The sequence below is a fragment of the Camelina sativa genome, chromosome 19, assembly GCF_000633955.1.
Source record: "Camelina sativa cultivar DH55 chromosome 19, Cs, whole genome shotgun sequence".
NCBI lineage: Eukaryota > Viridiplantae > Streptophyta > Magnoliopsida > Brassicales > Brassicaceae > Camelina > Camelina sativa.
Window position 1 is genome coordinate 25,090,229 of NC_025703.1, and position 19,360 is coordinate 25,109,588.

Sequence of the window (19,360 nt, forward strand, 5' to 3'; positions counted from 1 at the left end):
GTTTCGTAGTGGTATGGAGATAAACTGTGTGGCATATAATGAGACAGCCACCTTTTTTAACAACAATTGGTTAACAACAGGATGTTACCATGTTGTTGCAGTCTTGCAGTTTTGGCATGCCAAATACCCAAGTCCCGGTATTTAAATTTTACTATACATAATTGTTATTCTACATTGTTAACTTGAGTAATATTAATTAGTATATTTGGGGTTGTCGAATGTTTATACCACAAGTTTTCTGATTGTTGAACTGTATTATATCTTCGGTATTAATAGGTCAAAGAATTGAACTGTACTCTACCCCGTTGGTATCAAGGATTCATTTTAATCCACCAGTTGCAGAAGTCCAAAATTTCAAGATTAGGTGAGTTGATCATTCTCAATTATGATATATATTACAAAAAATAATAGAATAAGTGACTAATATTAACCAACTGAAATTATGCAGGCTTGAGTACAACCAAGGTGCTGAAGATGGTGGAAGTGATTGAGAGATTGTTTTTTTTTTTAATCTTTAATACAATAAGAAAACTAAGTTTGTCCTTTTATTTATTTTTGTTAAGATTTGAATCTAAGTTATAACTGTAAGATTTTTATAAGCAACACAAGTTTTGTGCTAAAATAAATTTATTTATTTATTGTCAATTTCATTTATATCAAACTTATTGTTTTCTGTTTTACTATTATATGAATAACAGTCCAAAAAAAGATGATGATTTGATTTGTATCATAATCAAATCTTCACAAAATCTATCTAATGGAATGTGCATATCTATAAAAGATTTAAAAATATAATGGAAACAAATAAAAAATAGTGGAAGCCCGTCTTAAAATCATATATACACGAAGGGACTCTTCCAATTCTCTTCTCTTCAAAAAAATCGATAACATTCCAAACACATTTCATGTAAAAAAAAATAAACCTACTTCGAATCTCTCCAAAACCAAAACAAATTTCATTAGACAAAATGGTTATCACAAGAATTGCTGATCTTAGTCCTGGAAGGACCGATTGGAGGATCATCACTAAGGTATTGAGTACTTGGAAGACACATGATTTTTTCGAAAAAGGGTCATGCTCTTGGTGGATAAAGAGGTAAATCTCAAGTATGTATATTCTTTTCATCCATTTTATAGCCAAAATGTCTGTTTGATTGCATGAAACGTGACTCTTAGATAATTTTTGTTTTGGACATGCAAGGGTCACACTATTGAAGCAACTTTAATCCACGATCCGCGACTGTAAAATGTTCCAAGATATATCTATGACGGTGAATGGTATTGGATTGATAAATTTAAGGTGATCCATCCAACTCTCAGGGAGAGAAACACAACACATCCTTACCAGATCAGAATTATCGAGGAAACTGAGATGATTATAAAAGCAGATGAGGGGGAGGGAGAATTTTATCACTTCAAAGACTTTTTAGACATTAAAAATGGCAGATTGTTAGACGGTTCATTTTTTTGGTAAGTCCATTCACTTTACCAAATTTCTTATTTGATTGGTCTCTTCATATTTACATATATTAATTTTAACATATATTTATTTTTATTATTGCAACATAGATGTATGTGGATGTATAATTGATGTTAAGCATAAACCTAACGATGGTAGTGCCAACGGTTATGATGAAGTACTCTTTACTCTCCTCAATGGCAGGTACTAATTTTGGTTTAAACTTTAGTCAATGTGTTGTTACATTTCCATATGTTCTTTTTGACTTTTACTGAATCATTTGGAATTATCAGATTTAGAAAGTAAGAAAATAATAACTTTAATTATATTTTTAAATAAAAATAGGAATGAGACGCACAAGTGTTGTGCAAAAGGATTCTATGATGGGTATTTCATGTATTATTGGAGATTAAAAGGATGCCACCTGACATACAAAACCGAGCCAGTGTTTTGTGTTTTACGTTTTTGGAATGTAGGTGTTATTGGAGGTGTGTATTGATCTTAAATTTTATTGTACTAGATTCTATGATCAAATTTAATAGAACATTTCTACTATGATAGGGAAACCATGCATTGTCAATCGCAATGGTTCATCAAGGATCTTCATAAAACCAAACATTGCTGGCTTAAAAAATCACAAAACAAAGTAAGTATAAAACGCAAATATTTATAATCTCTTCTTAATATGTTCAGCTCTAAGATAAATTGTTCATATATTCAGCTCTGAATTCGCGGCGTCGTATTACATAAGGAACCTGATGGGACATCATGATGAAGCCACTGGAACAATTGCATAAGGATATCAAGCATAAAGTTGTTTCTTATAAGTGAAAACAATGCATCTATCCTTTTATGTATTAAACTCAAAATATTGTTGGACCATGTTCTTTTGTTTTGTTGTACTCGGATTTTGACGTCTACATTCATAATTATGTTTGGTATGTTTTTATAATCTATACAATCTCAATCCCGGACACCTTTTACTGTATAAGGAAATGCATATATGCATTACACTTATTGTTTTCCACAATTGATTATAAAATTTATCAAACATATTAATCTACTAATTTAAATTATGTAAGGTGAATTATATCTAACAAACTAAATTAGGAATAAATATCTTTTTAATTATTATTGTAATTAAACGCAATCACAATAACTAACAAAATTATCCTTCTTCATCTCATTCTATGCAAATCGGGTTTTTAGACCTTCTTCTATTCTGAGTTTTACTAAACATACACTTAAATCATTAAATATGAAACGGATGAAAGATGAATGTGAGAACAAAACTCATAAACCTCCACATTTTTCAAACTCTCAGAAGAAATCTCGGATAACTCCATCTTCTGAAAAGGAAAATCAACCACAGCCATTTCTTGGATCTAAAAATACAGTCCCTATGAAATTTGCACTTTGTCGATTGTTGAAAGATATTACAAATATCACTGAAAGAAATAAAAGTGTTAGCAAATCTACACAGCAGTCAGAGTGGAGGTCAACATGTGAGAAAAATGGGGGGATAAATCCATTAACACCATCCACTTCAACAAAATAACTCCATGGTATGTAACTCTTTACTATATATATATATATATTGTAAATAATAATCTAATAACATCAATTCAAAGCATTTCTTATTTTTCTCAGGTCCTATTAATGCATCTCCTAAAAATATTGGATCTAATAATACAGTCCCTATAAAGGCTGTATTCGGTCGACTATTGAAGGATTTAACAAAAATAAGTCACAGTAATACAAGTGTTATCAAATCTAAAGAGTGGTCACAAAGGAGGTCAACATATAAAAATAGTAGCAGAATCAATACATTAACACCATCGAGTTCAAGAAAAATCCTACTTGGTATGTATCTCTTAATTATAAATTATAGATAACTATTTAACTCCATTAATCCATAATATTCCTTATGTTGCTAAGGTTCTGGATATGCATCTCCTACCAATATAGATTTTGCAGATTATGCTACACCTAAAGTATGCATTTCTCCAATCCGGCAATTGTCATCTCTTACAAATAAATCAAGGATCAATCCATATACAAAATGTTCTATTTACCTATATTCATATCATATTTTTTATATATTGCATACTTTATAAATTAGTTCTAATACACATATTTTTAAAAAAATATATATATATAGGCAATGGATCAAATTTGTCAGAAATCATTGACAGTCCAAGCAGAGATTCTGTAAATACTACTCAAGCAGGCAATATGAATAAATGAGTTACCTTGAATGTCTTTACTCAAAATACAACTCATTCGTTGCTACCAAGTGTAATAGATCCAAGTGACGACATCAGTAAAAAACAACAAACTAGATTCGGTAAACAATGTTATTTTCAATTATTTTGTGTATTTAATAATCTATTCTATTCAAAATCTCGAAAAAGTGTTTATTTTACTAACCCCCTATTTTTTAAACCAGGCAAATTAAGTGTTTCTTCATCTTATCCTTCTAAGGATAACAATACTATCAGTAAATTCAGAGATTTGGATAACACATCTGATCAAGAAGGGTAAAGTTCGTTTGGTGAACCAGACGCAGTATCTGGACGCAGATGTATGTTATTGTTCGTTTAGTGATAATTAAGAAATGAAATGGATTAGGTATTTGGATGAGTTTTCAAAACTCATCCAAAAAAAGCTGAATTTCTTAATGAGTTTTTTTAGAGTTTGGATGAGGTAAACTCATCCATAATTGGTAAAAGTCCAAAATATCCCTATTTTAATTAAATAATTACAAAATATTTTTTTTCTCAATTCTAATATACATACAACCCTAAAATCTCAATTCTTTACCCAACAACCGGCAAAATCTTGTTTTCTCACTAAAATCGCAAATTACATTTTTAAGCTAAAACCGCAAAATCATGTATTCCCGCCAAAAACGCAAAATTTCGTTTTCCCCCCATAAAAGCAAAATCTCGTTTACTCGCCAAAACCGTAAAATTACGTTTTCTCGCCAAAATCGCAAAATCTCGTTTTTCCTCCAAAACCGCAAAAACTCGTTTTCCTGCCAAAACCGTAAAATCTCGCTTTCTCACCAAAACCGTCAAATCTCATTTTCTCGCCAAAACCGCAAAATCTCGTTTTCCACCAAAACCGCAAAAACTCGTTTTATCGCCAAAACCGTAAAATCTCATTTTTTCTCCAAAACCGCAAAAACTCGTTTTCCCGCCAAAACTGTAAAATCTCGTTTTCTCGCCATACTCGGAAAATTATGTTTTCCGCCAAAAAACGCAACAACACAAAATTATGTGTTCCCGCCAAAATTGCAAAATCACGTTTTTGGCTAAAACTGCAATATCACGTTTTTCTGCCAAAAATGCAAAATCTCATTTTTTTACTAAAAACGCAAAATCTCATTTTTAAATGTTTATTTAAAATTAATATGAAAATAAGCTAAAAACATCAATAAATTAAAACTACTGAAACATCTTCAACATAAATAAAAGGATTTTTTGGTCTTTTATATATATTTTATCCAGATAAAGATATCAAATTACAAAACAAACATAATTGCATCTAGATAATATTTATGGATGCATGAACCAATAACACAAACGAACATCATCTAGATATTGCGTCTTTATGTTGTATCCAAATATTATGTGAGTTCACCAAACGGACAGAACTAAGAAAACTCAGAACTTGAAGATTTTGTTATCGGTATAGTTCTTATTGTCTCTACTTATTTACACTTAATACTTATTCAATTCATTATATATATCTAAATAATGTTGTTTGTCAGATGATTCAGAAGCTGAATATGAACAACAAGTCTTTGATTGTAGTAGTCAAGAAGATGAACCTGATGAACCATCTGATGCTAATGATTTTGACTCTGATTCAAAGACGATTTCACAAACTATTGAAGATAAACAGAAAGAAGCTAAATGTCGTTATGAGTTCCTAAACCTTTTTGATGAGGCTTTTGAAAAGGTGTTTCGTAAACCTAAATCAACTGTCAAGGACAATATAAATTGCACGGATAAACAGAAGAAGAAGAACCCAAAAGACGGTATAGTTAGCACAATTTTTAATTTTGTCTAAATCGGATAGTGAGTTTCGAACATATTTAATTAACTGATTTCTTGATAAATTCAGCTTATGATGATGACGGTGATCCTATCCACACATGTAAGGATTGTGGTGCTATTTTCTGGTATGGTGAAAGATTAAATAGGAGGAAGAATACAAAGACACCAATATACAGTGGATGATGCATGCATTGACAAATTCAAATACCGACGTTGAAAGAATCTCCAGCTTTGCTGTTGTGGTTATTAACATCTGATGATGACTTAGCCAAACATTTCAGAGAAAATATCAGAGCTTATAACATGATATTCTCATTTACCTCTATAGGAGGTAAAGTCGATCGTTCAGTAAAGAAAGGTCGAGGTCCTTCTATGTTTGCTCTGCAAGGCGAAAATTATCATCTAATGGGTTTTTTGAAACCCAAACCTGGCGACTATCCAAAGTTTCAACAGTTATATATTGTTGATACTGAAAATGAAGTAGCAAACCGAATGAATATAATGAGGTAATTCTAAAACCAAAATTTTGTTTTTCAGATAATTTTCCAATTTATTCAATTTACACTATTTGATCCTTTCTTATTCTAATTCTATTTTCAGTAAAGGTAAAGATGATGAGAATCCATCCGAAAAGAGAAAGTTCAAAGAGGAAATTGTTGAAAAACTACAGAAGATGTTGAATGAGATAAATCCTTACGTACAACATTTCCGTTATGCAAGAGATCGGTTTGCTTTGGAAAAAAAGCAAATTTCCATATGTGAATCGTCTCTACACGTGNCGAATCGTGTCTACACATGAGAAAGATGGCACCAAATATAACTTGCCTACTGCTTCTGAAGTTGCTGCATTGATACCTGGAGATTTCAATGACGAAATGAATAAGTGTGATATAGTGGTTGAGATGCAATCTGGTAAGCTGAAAAGAATTCATGAGTGTCATATATCTTATCTTGCTTTGCAATATCCTCTTTTATTCCCACTCGGTGAAGATGGATACACATTGGGTTTAAAAAAGAGGGTTAAAAAAGGATCAAAGAAGAAGAAGCGAAAGGATATAAGTATGAGGCAGTGGTACGCGTATAGGCTACACGAGAGGAAAGATGAGAAACATATATTATTCCGGTCTAAGCGTTTATTTCAGCAGTTCTTGGTTGATACGTATACTATGATTGAGTCTAATCGTCTCCGGTACCTAAAAAAAAACCAGAAGAAACTAAGAAGTTCAAACATAGAGGAGGTTCAGCAAGCAGCGGATGATGGAGAAACTGATCTCACAAATCATGGTAACAGAGTTGTTATTCCACCTTCTTTCACCGGTGGACCAAGTTATATGAGGCAAAATTATTTTGATGTTATGTGTACATGTAAACATTTCGGGTTCCCAGACCTTTTTATAACCTTCACTTGCAATGCGAAGTGGCCAGAAATCACTAGATTCGTCAACCAGAGGAATTTGAAAGCTGATGATTGGCCTGACATCATTTGCAGGGTTTTTAAGATGAAACTAGAGAAATTTATGGATGATCTAACTAAGAAACATATTTTGGGAAAAACAGTTTCAGGTAAATCTCTTTGACTAACATTTTACAATTTCAAGTTTTTATTTATATGTTTCTCATATTCACTTAAATTAATTGACATATTCTATTATGCAGCTATTAATCATATTGAGTTTCAGAAAAGAGGTCTTCATCATGCTCATATTATTGTTTGGATGGATAAAAAACATAAGTTCCCAACAGCCGATCATATCGACAAGATAATTTGTGCTGAAATTCCAGATAAAGAGAAAGATCCAGAACTCTATGAAGTTGTCAAAGAATGTATGATTCATGGTCCCTGTGGAGGTGCGAATATTAACTCTCCGTGTATGGTTGGAGGAAAATGTTCAAAGTTCTATCCTAAGGAGTTTGTTGATACAACAAACTTAGACAGAGATGGATATCCTAATTACAGGAGGAGGGATGATGGCCATTTTGTAGAGAAGAATGGTTTCAAGTGCGACAATACATATGTCGTCCCATACAACAGAAAACTTTCTCTAAAGTACCGTGCTCACATTAACGTAGAATGGTGTAACCAAACTGGATCTGTCAAGTACTTATTTAAGTATGTGCACAAAGGTCAAGATCGTGTTACTGTGTCTGTTGAGGCCGGTCAAGAAGAGGATGAAATAGAGTATCCTTCAGACGGTGTCAATAATAAAGAGACAAATAAAAAGGATGATGTTCAAGATTTCTTTGACTGCAGGTTTGTCTATATTTGTTATCAGTTAACATTAAAAAAAAATATGTATAAGATGTTTATTTTGTTAAATAGCAGAATGAGATGAATTTTACATTTTGCAGATATGTTTCTGCATGTGAAGCTTTCTGGAGGACGAATCAGTATCATATACACTATAGAACAACACTTGTCGTCAAACTTACATTTCATGAGGAAGGGAAGCAACCTATTTTCTACAGAGATGGCGAGAAGCCAAATACCATATTAAATCGCCCAACTCTTGATCACGCGATGTTTACCGCTTGGTTTGAGTTGTGTCTAAGGGATGAGGAAGCAAGAAAGCTTACATATGAACAGATTCCAAATAAATTCATCTATGATAAAGAGGAGAAAGAGTTCGTCGGAGAGGTAGAAAAGGATTTGCTATTGGGCGAATCAATTATGTGCCACATAATTTAGAAGATCCTACCATCTTCGAATTCTCATCAACAGCAAAAAAGGCCCTACCAGTTTCAACAACATCAAAACTGTCAAAGGTGTTGTTTATAAAACCTATAAAGAGGCATGCTTTGCTCTAGGTTTGCTAGATGATGACAAAGAGTATATTGAAGGCATAAAGGAAGCTAATTTTTGGTGTTCATCAAAGTTTTGTCATAGACTTTTTGTGATAATGCTTATATCTGAAAGTTTAACTTCTCCTAAAACTGTATGGGAAGAAACATGGAAAATCCTATCAGAAGATATTGAGAGAAAAGAAAAACAGAGGAGACAACATCCAGGTATACTCTTACTTCTATAGCTTAATGTAATTTTATTATATACCATTTATTAAATATAAATTCAAATAATTTAATTTCTCTAATCATATAACTAATTTTTTTTTTTGGTCGACTTTTGTTTGTCAGAACTGGAAAAACAGAAATTGCTTCTAAGAGAATTACAGAAGCTATTGAAAAGAAATGGGTGTTCATTGAGAAAATACGACCTTATGTCACACATATCCCTTGAAGATGTAACATTGCCTAATCAGTTGATAATAGATGAACTCAACTACAACTGTGAGGATTTAGCAAAGAAACATATTGGTTGGAAAAAGATGCTAACAGAAGAACAAAAGAAGATCTATGATGAGATAATGGAAGCTGTTACAAACGACAAAGGTGGTGTCTTTTTTTTATATGGATTTGGAGGAACAGGGAAAACATTTTTGTGAAAAGTATTATCTGCAGCAATAAGATCAAACGGTCATATTGTTCTCAATTCAGCATCTAGTGGTATTGCATCACTACTGCTGGAAGGAGGAAGAACAGCTCACTCTAGGTTTGCCCTTCCTTTAAACCCAAATGAAACTTCTACTTGCAACATGTTACGGGGCTCAGAACTTGGTGCGTTGGTTAAAGAAACAAAGTTAATCATATGGGATGAAGCTCCAATGATGAGTAAATACTGCTTTGAGACATTAGATAGAAGCTTGAAAGATATTATAAGGAATAAAGAAGACAAATTGTTTGGAGGAAAAGTTGTCCTTTTTGGAGGTGATTTCAGACAAATTCTTCCAGTAATTGTTGGCGCAGGAAAGGAAGCGATTGTCAATGCATCATTATACTCTTCATACTTATGGAATCAGTGCAAAGTTTTAAAACTGACAAAGAACATGAGGTTGCTTCAAGACATTGGTAAACAAGAGGCTAGCGAGATAGAAGAGTTTTCAAAATGGATATTGGCAGTTGGAGAAGGAAAAATTAATGAGCCTAATGATGGTGTGTGTGAAATAGATATCCCACAAGAGTTACTTATTCCAGACGGTTCATCTCCGTTAGAGTCAATCATTGAAGCTGTTTACAGAAAGAACTTTGCCACCCAAAAGGATCCTAAATTTTTCCAACAACGAGCTATTCTTTGCCCTACCAATGAAGATGTCAATTCTATCAATGATGTCATGTTATCAAGCCTAAACGGTTAGTTCATCTTCAATCGTCCTTTATTTATTTTTAGTAATCCTTCAGACATAATTCATCGTATTCGTTTATTTTGATTTTGTTTTTTTTTGTCTTTTCAACTGAAGAAAGAATTTATCTAAGTTCTGATTCAATTGACCCTCAAGATAAACGTGCCCTGAAAAATAAGGTTTACTCACCAGATTTTCTTAATACCATTAAGGTTTCGGGTATACCGTATCATCATCTACGTTTGAAAATAGGTTGTCCAATTATGTTGATGAGAAATATTGATCCGCATGGTGGTTTAATGAATGGTACAAGACTGCAGATCACCCAAATGGCGGACCATGTTTTACAAGCTCGGATTTTAACTGGTACGCGAGTTGGTAAGATAGTTCTCATACCTAGGATGTTGATATCACCATCAGATGCTAGGTTGCCTTTCAAGATGCGTCGAAGACAGTTCCCAGTGTCAGTTGCTTTTGCAATGACTATCAATAAGAGTCAAGGACAATCTCTAGAAAATGTTGGTATTTACTTACCTAGACCCGTTTTCTCACATGATCAGTTATATGTAGCAATGTCAAGGGTTAAATCAAAGTCTGGCTTGAAGATGTTGATAACAGATAGTGAAGGAAAACCTCAAACAAAGACAACCAATGTTGTCTTTAAAAAAGTTTTCCAAAATCTTCATTAGGAAATGGAATGTTAATTACTTTCTAAATTTTTCGTATATTATAATTTCTTTTGACTAATATATATACTACTAACTCTATATTTATTCTATTTTGGTCTACAGGTTAAATACAATANGGTTAGGGGGGGGGGGGGGTTAATGAAGGAGTAGCATACCTCCATCACTTTATAAGTACAATCCTATATTGTGGAAAATATATTCTCTTACATAGCTACTATTCAATATTGATGTGTATCTGATTCTGTTAGAAGCTATATTATGCAAAGTACGTGCTCAATTAAGAGACTGAATTACTGTATAACCACAAATTTATAAAGAAACACTATATAAACTTGGAAAATAATTATAGTTACCTAACTAAAAATAAATATAACCCCGTGTTGTAGCACGGGTTATCCCGTAGTTAAATATAAAATCCAATCATAACTTAACAAATTCATCTTTATGCGTTACAATTCTACACTCAGTTAAAATATGAGCCAATATTTAAACAAAAGTACACTTCATTCAAAACCCGAATCAATAAAATTAAACAAATAGTACACACCAACTTTAATATCGTTGCTTATATATAATGAGATTTTAAAGAGATTGTAGATATGAATATGATTAGTAAAGGTCTTTTAAGATATTTTCGTATAAAAGTTTGCAAATTATTTTCCTTTTTGTTTATTCTGTATTTAAATTTATTTTGTGCCTCAATATAAATATTACATCCAAAACCTAAAACCCTAGTAACCACCGTCGTTGCTTGGTATGGACGCCAGAGTAGAGCAGCCACCGCAGAAGAAAAGGAAGAAGAAGACAACAATTCCTCCTTTGTCGTTTTCATCACTTCCAGATGATATTGTTTTGAACTGTTTAGCTCGCATCTCCAGATGTCATTACCGTTCCCTCTCTTTAGTCTCCAAGAGCATCCGCTCTCTCATCTACTCTCCGGAGCTCTACCAGTCTCGCTCCTTGATCGGAAACACAGAGCCTTTCCTCTACCTATGCCAACACTCACACCCTTATGATCGCTGGTTCCATCTTGATCAGAACCTAGTTACTGATGGCAATTTTAAGGATGAGCGAAGCTTATCACCGATAACACCTTCTTCCTCTGCTCCATTCATGTCGACCACTGTAGCCGTTGGTTTCGAAATCTACCAAATGGGCGGAACCATCAACAACCAGCCGTCCTCGGCCGTTCACGTGTTTGACTGTCGTACTCATACGTGGCGTGATGCTCCTAACATGACGGTGGCAAGGAAACGCGCCCAGTCTGCTTTAATGGACGGCAAGATATATGTTATTGGAGGAACAGTTGAGACATCATCCTCCATGACTTGGGCAGAGGTTTTTGACCTAAGTACTCAGACTTGGAAGCCTTTGCCTAGCCCTACTAATGATTACGCTTGTAAAGTTGGGATTCGTAGAGGAAAATTATATGTTAAAAGTGAGCATAAAAAGTATGTATATGATTCAAGAGACGGGAGATGGAAGGAGCTTTTAGAGGGTTTAAGTGGAGAATATAAGTTTAGACCTTGTTGCGTCATAGAAGATGTAAATTTTGGTGTACATCGTGACGGTAAGGTCGGTTGGTATGACTCAGAGCGTAAAAACTGGTCCATGGTTAAGGGTTTGGAAGATCATCGTTTTGGCTATCGTACCATTCGGTTAGCTAACTATGGTGGGAAGCTCATAATTCTATGGGACTACCGCCCACCGCCACAGTACCGGTACGTTTCAGTGGATAGGACGAAGTGCTGTAGAAGAAGGCGTTCTTTTCGCTGCAAAACAAAGCGTAGGGTTTCCTACCAAAGACAGTGTATTCGCTGTGTGGTGATAAGATTGGAGAAGCGCATTGGCTTTTCTGGATTACAAATTTGGGGGGAGATTGAACTATCAAATGTTGTGCTTACAGTCCACAATTCATTTAATTTCTTCAGCTGTATCATCCTTTGAAAAAAGGATAAAGAATGTCTCACCTCAACTTGGATCCGAGTACAGAAAACTTTTCATGAGAATTCAAGCTTATTTCTCTTCTTAAGAATGGGGTTCGAGCTTGGCTTCTGTGATGTGATGCCACTTTAAATGTTACTATAGCTTCACTTGTCTTATGTTATCTTGAGACTTTGTTTGCCAATGATTAAGAATTTGCCTATCTAATCTTTTTTTAACATTAATTAAATGTTACAGATGTTTTAATTACAAGTTACAGCAAAATTAGTATTTAATTTATGCAAAGGTGTTTCACCATGAGCCTGGAATCGTGACTGATGGTCCCTGTCCGTAAACTTTAGTTTCAGTTAAAAGCTTTGTTGTTCTTTTCGTTCTTTGTTTGTGGTAAAGATACCAATCAGTTAAAAATACCTTTTAACTTGTTAGGTTCTGCAAAGTCACTTGACTACTAGTCTTTGTTTATCTGGCTTAGAATGTTTCTATAAAAGCTTATTTCAAGGTGATGAAGAGCATGAGGATGCTGAACCGTTGGTACTAATAACAGTTGATCTTCTTGACTTGTATGTTACTTGACTATAAGTCTTTGTAAGATCTAGATAAGGTCTGGTTGGAGATTTCTTACGTCTGGTTGTTATGTTATCCTTGTTTATTATTGAATCTTGAAAGACATGGCTCGTCAAGGAAGATATATCTTCCATTGCCAAAAATACTTTCACACAAATATACCTTTTTTCTTCTTTTGAATCTATATCCCATGTAACTTTTCTGGTCATGAATGATCAATGTTTGTCTAGCTAACTTTTGTATTTTCACTGGGAAAAGGTCAGACCAGACAAGGAGCTAGAAAGTGAAAGCACCTTTGATTGGTATCAAATAGAGTGATACATTTTTTGTTGGTAAACAATGTCAGACCATTAATATAGGCATGCATAAGGTCCAGATTTTAGTTGTAATATCTAAGTGAGTTACCATTCAAGATTGGTGTAAAACCTCAATAAAGCATACCAAAATTATATGGGCTTTCATCAATATTTTGATTCTTGATTAGACAGAGAAAATGAAAAAATATGCCTTAGAAACATTTAACTTCTTGTAAGTTCTTAAATTATCTTACACGGCAAATACAAGTCACAACTTAATTCTTCTTCTTCATCATTACACGCCACACCACACAGAACTTCCAAGTTTCTGGAAATAAGTTAAAACAGATAAATTCAAATTCAACAATCATTTACCTTGCTCGAGGAAACATTCCCGAATCAAAACTCATCATCGCCGGCTCTGTAACACTACTAGCAGCGGAACCATCACCTGATCTTGCTCTGCTTACACTCTCCTTCAGCTCAGCCACTACTTGACTCATAGTTGGTCTATTCTTGGAACTAGAAGATGCACAAGCCATTGCTACTTCAGTGATCTTCCATGCCGAACCAGCATCAAACCTCTCTCCTAGCTTTGGATCCATAATGCCTCTGATATCTCCTGTCGATAGCAGCAACTCCACCCGGTCAGTTATATGTACGTTCTCTGCTGTTGTTTTTGAACGTGCAATCACTGGTTGGCCAGTGACAACCTCTAAGAGAACCACCCCGAAGCTGTAAACATCACTCTTCTCGCTTAATTTCTGTGTCGAATGGTACCTTCATTTTGTAAAGTAATGCCTCAGAAACCGTAACGACTAGTATTATAAGACAATGCATGGAAGAAGCTATTTACTTACTCGGGATCAAGATAACCAATAGTTCCAGCAACAGCAGTTGTATCCTGGTTATTACCATCCAGTGCAACACTTCTAGATAGCCCAAAGTCAGCAATCTTGGCCTGGATCTTCTCGTTGATTAGAATGTTAGCTGGCTTCACATCTCTTTGCACAATGGGAGGCTTGCAGCCATTGTGAAGATACTCAAGCCCTGATTTTTGGACAAACATTATGAATAAGTTCACTTGATTTTAATTGCTTTCTCTNATTTTCACTGGGAAAAGGTCAGACCAGACAAGGAGCTAGAAAGTGAAAGCACCTTTGATTGGTATCAAATAGAGTGATACATTTTTTGTTGGTAAACAATGTCAGACCATTAATATAGGCATGCATAAGGTCCAGATTTTAGTTGTAATATCTAAGTGAGTTACCATTCAAGATTGGTGTAAAACCTCAATAAAGCATACCAAAATTATATGGGCTTTCATCAATATTTTGATTCTTGATTAGACAGAGAAAATGAAAAAATATGCCTTAGAAACATTTAACTTCTTGTAAGTTCTTAAATTATCTTACACGGCAAATACAAGTCACAACTTAATTCTTCTTCTTCATCATTACACGCCACACCACACAGAACTTCCAAGTTTCTGGAAATAAGTTAAAACAGATAAATTCAAATTCAACAATCATTTACCTTGCTCGAGGAAACATTCCCGAATCAAAACTCATCATCGCCGGCTCTGTAACACTACTAGCAGCGGAACCATCACCTGATCTTGCTCTGCTTACACTCTCCTTCAGCTCAGCCACTACTTGACTCATAGTTGGTCTATTCTTGGAACTAGAAGATGCACAAGCCATTGCTACTTCAGTGATCTTCCATGCCGAACCAGCATCAAACCTCTCTCCTAGCTTTGGATCCATAATGCCTCTGATATCTCCTGTCGATAGCAGCAACTCCACCCGGTCAGTTATATGTACGTTCTCTGCTGTTGTTTTTGAACGTGCAATCACTGGTTGGCCAGTGACAACCTCTAAGAGAACCACCCCGAAGCTGTAAACATCACTCTTCTCGCTTAATTTCTGTGTCGAATGGTACCTTCATTTTGTAAAGTAATGCCTCAGAAACCGTAACGACTAGTATTATAAGACAATGCATGGAAGAAGCTATTTACTTACTCGGGATCAAGATAACCAATAGTTCCAGCAACAGCAGTTGTATCCTGGTTATTACCATCCAGTGCAACACTTCTAGATAGCCCAAAGTCAGCAATCTTGGCCTGGAGCTTCTCGTTGATTAGAATGTTAGCTGGCTTCACATCTCTTTGCACAATGGGAGGCTTGCAGCCATTGTGAAGATACTCAAGCCCTGATTTTTGGACAAACATTATGAATAAGTTCACTTGATTTTAATTGCTTTCTCTTTTGTTTAGTCTAGTATGTGTTTTTGATGCAAACCTTGTGCTGCGTCTAGAGATATTTGTAACCTCTCCTCCCAGCTCAAAACATAAGATTTTTTCCCTTGATTAAGAAAGAAATCAAAAGGTAAGTTTAGTTTCCTCTAGCTACGTACAACAGCAAAAGATTAGTGATGAAAACTAAGAAGAAGAGAGACTGACCTGACAAGTAATCTCCCAAGGTTCCATTAGCCATAAACTCATAGATTAGTGCCATCTTCTTGCCTTCGTGGCAGTATCCTATAAGAGCGGTTAGGTTCTTGTGATGAACTCTCAGGAGAAGTTCGACCTGATGAAAAACAAGTGGATGCATATTACCAATTGCTCCAGAACTCATTTTATAAACACTAAACCTTTAAAAAGTATGTACGAAACTGACCTCTGCTCTGAACTCTTTGTAACCTTGAGCCGATGATTCAGACAGAATTTTGACAGCGACTTGGTCATCATTTAAGAAACCATGATATACTTTTCCAAAACCTCCTTGGCCAAGAACTCTCTCAAAGTTGTTTGTAACTCTCACAACTTCTGAGTATTTGTAGTATCGCTTTGTTGTGTGTAATGGCCCAGTTCTAACACCACCAGAACCACCTGTAAAGATATCATGAGAAGTTTTCTTACAAAATAGACTTATTAGAAGATGAAGTTTTAGGAACAGTTTCTTGATGCTTTTTACCACTTCGATGTCTCTTCTTGTACAGCAAGAACAAAGCTATAGCTATCACAAGACCAAGCACTCCCACGACAGATGCTGCTAATGAAATGATGTATACACTCTTTATTGTCTTTCCATTTTGAATTTGACATGAGGCAGATACGCAGAGGTCTGGATTCCCACCAAGTCTTACGATCAAAATGCAGAAGACATTATGAAAAACCGAACTCAATAGGGCCTAAACTTATAGAATTGGTTCAAACAAATACAGAGCATCTGCAAAAATCTGAACCTACCTCAGGGTCAGCAATTTATTATTTGATCTTTCCAGTAGTTTAACCGGAACAACACCCGTCAACTTGTTTCCTTCCAAGTTTCTTCGGACATATATGTGAAATCAATATATATTCTTCAAGTTATAGATCTCATTGTCTATGTAATCTACAATTCCAATTAGTAAGACTTACAACTCTGTCAAGTTATGTAGATTACCGAGGAAATCAGGTATTTTTCCTGTTAAACTGTTGTTTGATAAGTCCCTGTAATGAAAATTTTGGTTGCATTAGTCAAGAATTCCGCAGCTCTGTGTACAAAAGATTCAGATCAAATCAAGAATACAGACAGTGTATGTAACAATGTAAGATTGGAGAACGCTGGATCAATCTCTCCAGTCAAGCCACTTGAGGATAAGTTCCTAAAGTTCAANAACAAAGGGCTCGTGTGAATCCACTTGTGCGAACTGATGTGACGACGGTATGTAAACACTGTAACCGCAGCGGTCACTCTCCCGACNAAACAACTCTTGTGAGAAGAGGACAGAGAGAGCATTAAAATATACAAGCATTTGAAGAGAAGCTTACACAGAAATGATTCTCGGAGACTCATTAACGACATAGCTGCAGTTAATACCCTTCCAAGGGTAGTTTACTGGAGCACAAGGGTCTCCAAGCCAGCTCTTCTTCACTCCATACTTGGACTTGGTTATCATAATTGCATCAACTAGAATTCAACCAAAACACGGATAAGTTCAAACTCCTAAAAGATTCTGTTTGTGAAAATGTAACCATACATACCATCTTGTTGATCAGTAGGTGACTGAAGAAACTCGTTGACACGATACGTCTCAATGGCGTTAATGATAGGTGGGAGAGTAGATTTAGCAGTTCTTTGGAAAAGAAACTCGTGTCTAGGTCCGGTGACAGGATTTTCAGTGTAAAGTGTGTCTGTATACAAGAAGCGAGGACTAAAGTTATCATACAGTTTAGTTTTTTCATTATAGAACAGCGCAAATTCTCTGGTCTCGTTGCTTGGGATCTCTTGAACTTCAGAAAAATGCATGTACGCATAGAACTTCCACTCTGGGACAGGCGGTTCCCATATGAGAATTATGTCTATGCTTGCGTTCACATTTGTTGTAGCAGAGTTCATGACGGCACGAGCAGGCTGGAATCCGTTGTTAATATTTGAATCTATTGTGAAGTTTGTACTGAAAACTCTATGATTTGAGAACCTTAGAGGCATCCATATACGGTCATACACATCATCCTTGTACCTGAGAAAACATAATCTTCAACACAAGCAAGCAAACCAAGAGATGGTATATTATATGAAATGAATATGACAAGAGTGGTCATTATAACCTGATAGGAAGGTCTCCGAGTGCGCCGAGATCCCATCTTCGATACAGCATAAGAGAATCATAAGGAGTTACATAAGTGTCGCTCTTCAAGAGCCTGAGTTCTAACACAGACAAGAATGGGGTTCCTTTTTCTTTATCAACAAGACACACATGAACATGGTCTGACCGAAGAGTGTGGATGATCTCTTTGGTAACAATCATAGTTGCATTGTCTATTATGACAGAATCCCAGAGATTGACTCCAAGATAAAGATCGAACTCGGGTGCTTTCCCTAGATCATCGTAGTTACCGTACATGAAACGAGTTCTGATCAAGTACTTGAAGCCTTTTCCCCGCGGAGGCTGCACATCGTAACAGTTTCTTCTTCCTTCTGGAAAGCTCCTAACGTTTTGGAACTGCATTTCAAGAGAAGTCGTCTGAAACTTAGAATCTATTCTATGAATTGTCCCGGACTCGACAAATGCAGCATCTGAAACATACTTTATATCTGTTGTTTCATCGTTATAGCTTGAATCCTCAGGTATACCGCAATCTATACTGACAAAACCTGTAACATAAACACACACACATAGTGATTAAAAAGCCTTATAACACACAGCTACATATTAATTAATATACAATTGCAAGATCACTTTGTGTACCTGATTGGTCTTGAGAACGAACAACAAGAAGGAAAAAAACAGAGAAGAAGGTTGCGAATGAAATCAGAGGAAGAAGGTTGTAATACGCCATTAGTGACAAAAGCTCTTGATCATCCGTTTCTCATAGAAAAAAACAATACAAAGCCTCTTTTTGCAAAGCTAGCTTGTACTTCTTGCTCCAATATACTTTAATACTAAAAGATTATACTATAGCCATGTTGGCTGATGGTGAAGCACTATCTTTTGTAATCAAGTAACTATAAAACAAATCTCAAGTCAAAAGAGCAATTTGGGATATCAAATAGCCATGTTCGTACACAAGGACGACTTCAAGTGGTCTTTTGTCATTTTTTTTTTTTTGTCATCTTCAAGTGGGCTAATTGTTTAATAACCAAAGAATGAGTCCTCATGATTAGTTGACAATGAAAGTGTCAAACTAATAAGTTTTGTAGATAATAACACAAAGAAACTGCAAATGAAAATAAACAAAGTTAAAATCAGTCTCTCAACATGAATCAGTTGAAAACGATAGCAGTTCTGTAAAAGACTTGCAAGACAAGCATCAAAAATTACAGTTACCCACATTTGTAATGGTCGCCACAAGATCTTCACGACGACTATCTTCATCGTGTTCCTGGAGCTGCTGCTGCTGATCATACAAAATCTTAATATCGACATAGATAGTCGAAATAGCAGTTCATTGATTGAGAAGGAGACTCAGTTTCCAAACAAATAATCTAATCAGAAATTTATATGTAACGGAATCGATTTTGCGAAGTGATTCACGAGCTCTATATTTGGGGGGGTAGGGGGGGGGTTTCTACGAGTTGAAATTGGATTAAAAAAATACAAATTGATATATATTAAATTTAGGTCCGTGACTGAGACATTTTAAAAGATGAAGGGTTTATTTAGAAATAACACAAAATTACTA

At 35.1% G+C, this 19,360-nt stretch overlaps 4 protein-coding genes across 4 annotated transcripts; 2 read left to right on the forward strand and 2 right to left on the reverse strand.

Annotated features, from left to right (window-relative positions):
* On the forward strand, positions 1,612-9,713 carry LOC104768182. The gene is made up of 11 exons (XM_010492107.1): positions 1,612-1,663; positions 5,235-5,504; positions 5,591-5,653; positions 5,852-6,029; positions 6,124-6,198; positions 6,269-7,086; positions 7,180-7,774; positions 7,873-8,145; positions 8,243-8,529; positions 8,656-8,910; positions 9,016-9,713. The coding sequence occupies exons 1-11, from the start codon at positions 1,612-1,614 to the stop codon at positions 9,711-9,713; spliced, it is 3,564 nt and encodes a 1,187-aa protein (XP_010490409.1).
* Positions 11,144-12,334, forward strand: LOC104768183 (putative F-box/kelch-repeat protein At4g35120). Its single transcript, XM_010492108.1, has one exon. The coding sequence runs from the start codon at positions 11,144-11,146 to the stop codon at positions 12,332-12,334; it is 1,191 nt and encodes a 396-aa protein (XP_010490410.1).
* LOC104768184 (putative leucine-rich repeat receptor-like protein kinase At2g19210) lies at positions 13,404-14,260 on the reverse strand. The gene is made up of 2 exons (XM_010492109.1): positions 14,052-14,260; positions 13,404-13,971 (listed from the first exon to the last, which is right to left on the reverse strand). Exons 1-2 carry the CDS (start codon positions 14,258-14,260, stop codon positions 13,563-13,565), a joined length of 618 nt encoding a protein of 205 aa, XP_010490411.1. The 3' UTR covers positions 13,404-13,562.
* LOC104767133 (putative leucine-rich repeat receptor-like protein kinase At2g19210) lies at positions 14,565-18,563 on the reverse strand. The gene is made up of 13 exons (XM_010491168.1): positions 18,427-18,563; positions 17,786-18,332; positions 17,219-17,697; positions 17,006-17,144; positions 16,768-16,839; positions 16,613-16,684; positions 16,442-16,522; positions 16,167-16,333; positions 15,870-16,081; positions 15,653-15,779; positions 15,492-15,554; positions 15,213-15,402; positions 14,565-15,132 (listed from the first exon to the last, which is right to left on the reverse strand). The coding sequence occupies exons 1-13, from the start codon at positions 18,515-18,517 to the stop codon at positions 14,724-14,726; spliced, it is 2,649 nt and encodes an 882-aa protein (XP_010489470.1). The 5' UTR covers positions 18,518-18,563; the 3' UTR covers positions 14,565-14,723.